The 1,975-nt window shown below is 38.0% G+C and overlaps 1 protein-coding gene across 1 annotated transcript in view; it reads left to right on the top strand.

Annotated features, from left to right (window-relative positions):
* Window positions 1–854: 854 nt before the first annotated feature.
* The window catches only part of LOC143031008 (lachesin-like), a 161,995-nt gene continuing 160,874 nt past the window's right edge, over window positions 855–1,975 (top strand). Inside the window, exon 1 of the mRNA XM_076194350.1 lies at window positions 855–1,184. Within this exon, the coding sequence (XP_076050465.1) occupies window positions 1,071–1,184 (114 nt within the window). The 5' untranslated portion in view covers window positions 855–1,070. The remainder of the gene's footprint in view (window positions 1,185–1,975) is intronic.

Below are 1,975 nucleotides of genomic sequence, written 5' to 3'. Positions count from 1 at the left end.
GGATTAGGGACAGGTCAGAGCTCCCACAAAGTCAGATCGCCAGTTCCCTAGATTCGCACTGAAAAATCCCTTGATTGGACAAAAAGTTCCTGGTTTACAAATAATGACAGATGTACTTGCAGTACCAAAAAATGTTTTTTTTTTTTTTAATAATTTGATAGGAAAAACTTGGTTGTTGAATATTTCAGAAGTTTATTTTTCATCATTATATAGGTAATACACTGCAGTAACTTCTGAAAAAAAAAATTCCCTTTTTGACAATAATTTCAATCGAAACAAAAAAGGAACATAATGTGATTTTCTATTCTAATAGGTAAATTTCCATAATGTTCTTAATAGAAAGCTAAAATGAAGTAAATACATATTTCTTAGTATCTGAGATAAACTAGTTATTTCCATGAAGTTGTATAACAAATTAACAAAGACTATACTAAAATCAATAAATAACTGCATATCCTAAGCATTAGCACTTTCACATTTTCCTAGTAAAAAAAAAAAAAAAAAAAAAAAAAAAAAGTTGTCGATTCCGATATCCAATGTTTTAGTGAAAGCCAGAATTCCCCCAAATATCCCCAGAAAAACAAAATCCCCTGATTGTCACTAAATGCATGAAAGAGTCCCAGATTTTCAGAAATGGGAGCCCAGGGGCAGGTGGTCAAGTCAAAGAGGGTGGAGAACCGGCTGAGATAACAGAGTTGAAAAAGAAGGCACACACTGAAGGTGTGATTTAGGCTAACACCAAAATGCTTCAATCACTTTTAAGGTGTCTTTTCAGTATGGAAAGTTCTAAATGCTAATTGTTGCTCGTCCATGACTTCTTGGATAGTTGTAAAAAATTTTTCAATGTGAAGGATTATATATATATTAGTTGCTATAACCAGATGGTTTTATTCATTTGTGGGCTGCCGTCTTGGCAAAGAAGGCCCTTGTTTGTTTAATATTTTCTTTAGCCGTTTATTCTAGTTGCCGTTAGACGATTTCATTCAGCCGAGGAAAAACCCCCTCCGCATGGGTTTTGTTCAACTTTTCCTTTTCTGTCCCTTTTACTTGTTTTCTTTCCCTTTGCAGATATGAGCGAATCGATACCTGGGCCGCGCTTCGTAGGGAAGATCGAGAACACAACGGTGATCGCCGGCCGCGATGCGGTACTCACCTGTACCGTGGAGCACCTGCGCGGTTACAAGGTAGGCGGCTCAGAACTCCTCCTCCTCCTCCTCCTCTTCCTCCTCCTCCTCACCCACCCGATACCTCCTTGATTCTTTCGCAATTTTTTTTTTTTTCTTTTACAGGAGTCATAGTAAAGTCATAGAACAAAAAGTCCTAACCTAACCTAACCTAACCTTTAGTAAACATTATGATTTCCTCTTGTGTGACTTTTTTTCCGTTCACACTTTACATATCCCGAGCTGAGGGGGTCAAAGCTGCCTCAACGATGATACTTTTATAGACATTATTCTAACTCCAGGCAATTTTATTCATTGAAGGGAAAGACGCCCGCTGTAGCAAATGGGCCAAACTGGTCTCTGTACTTTGAGCCAGGCGATTTTATTCAACACGAGGGTATGATAATTTTGAGCTTCAATTGGTTGACCTCATTTCATTTATCACCTTGGGCCTCCTATGACTGACCTGGTTTCCGTGAAGCGAGGTCATTCAGAAAAAAAAAAAAATCCCTCGCAGTCAAAGATCTCAGAAAAAAGTTAACCAAAATTGGCCCTTGGAGTGTAAAAAGGGTTTGCAGTTTACTGAATGAAATTGTTTGAGGACAGTCAGAACCATAATAAGTTGGTATTTATAATCTATGCGACCTTTGAATATTCCAGTTGCTGTTTGGTAATTGTATTTTTTGTGGAAACTATGCACACGAAGATGTTAACTAATCATCGAACTCGCGTCTCTATTCCCTTTTATATTTTGGGTTTTCCGTTCCTTCCGTCGGTGTTTGAGGATCAGAAGTCACATGCGCCTGTGATAA

The sequence above is a fragment of the Oratosquilla oratoria genome, chromosome 1, assembly GCF_046742065.1.
Source record: "Oratosquilla oratoria isolate Oo_2021 chromosome 1, ASM4674206v1, whole genome shotgun sequence".
Taxonomy (NCBI): Eukaryota; Metazoa; Arthropoda; class Malacostraca; order Stomatopoda; family Squillidae; genus Oratosquilla; species Oratosquilla oratoria.
This window is presented reverse-complemented; position numbering and strand designations above follow the sequence as displayed.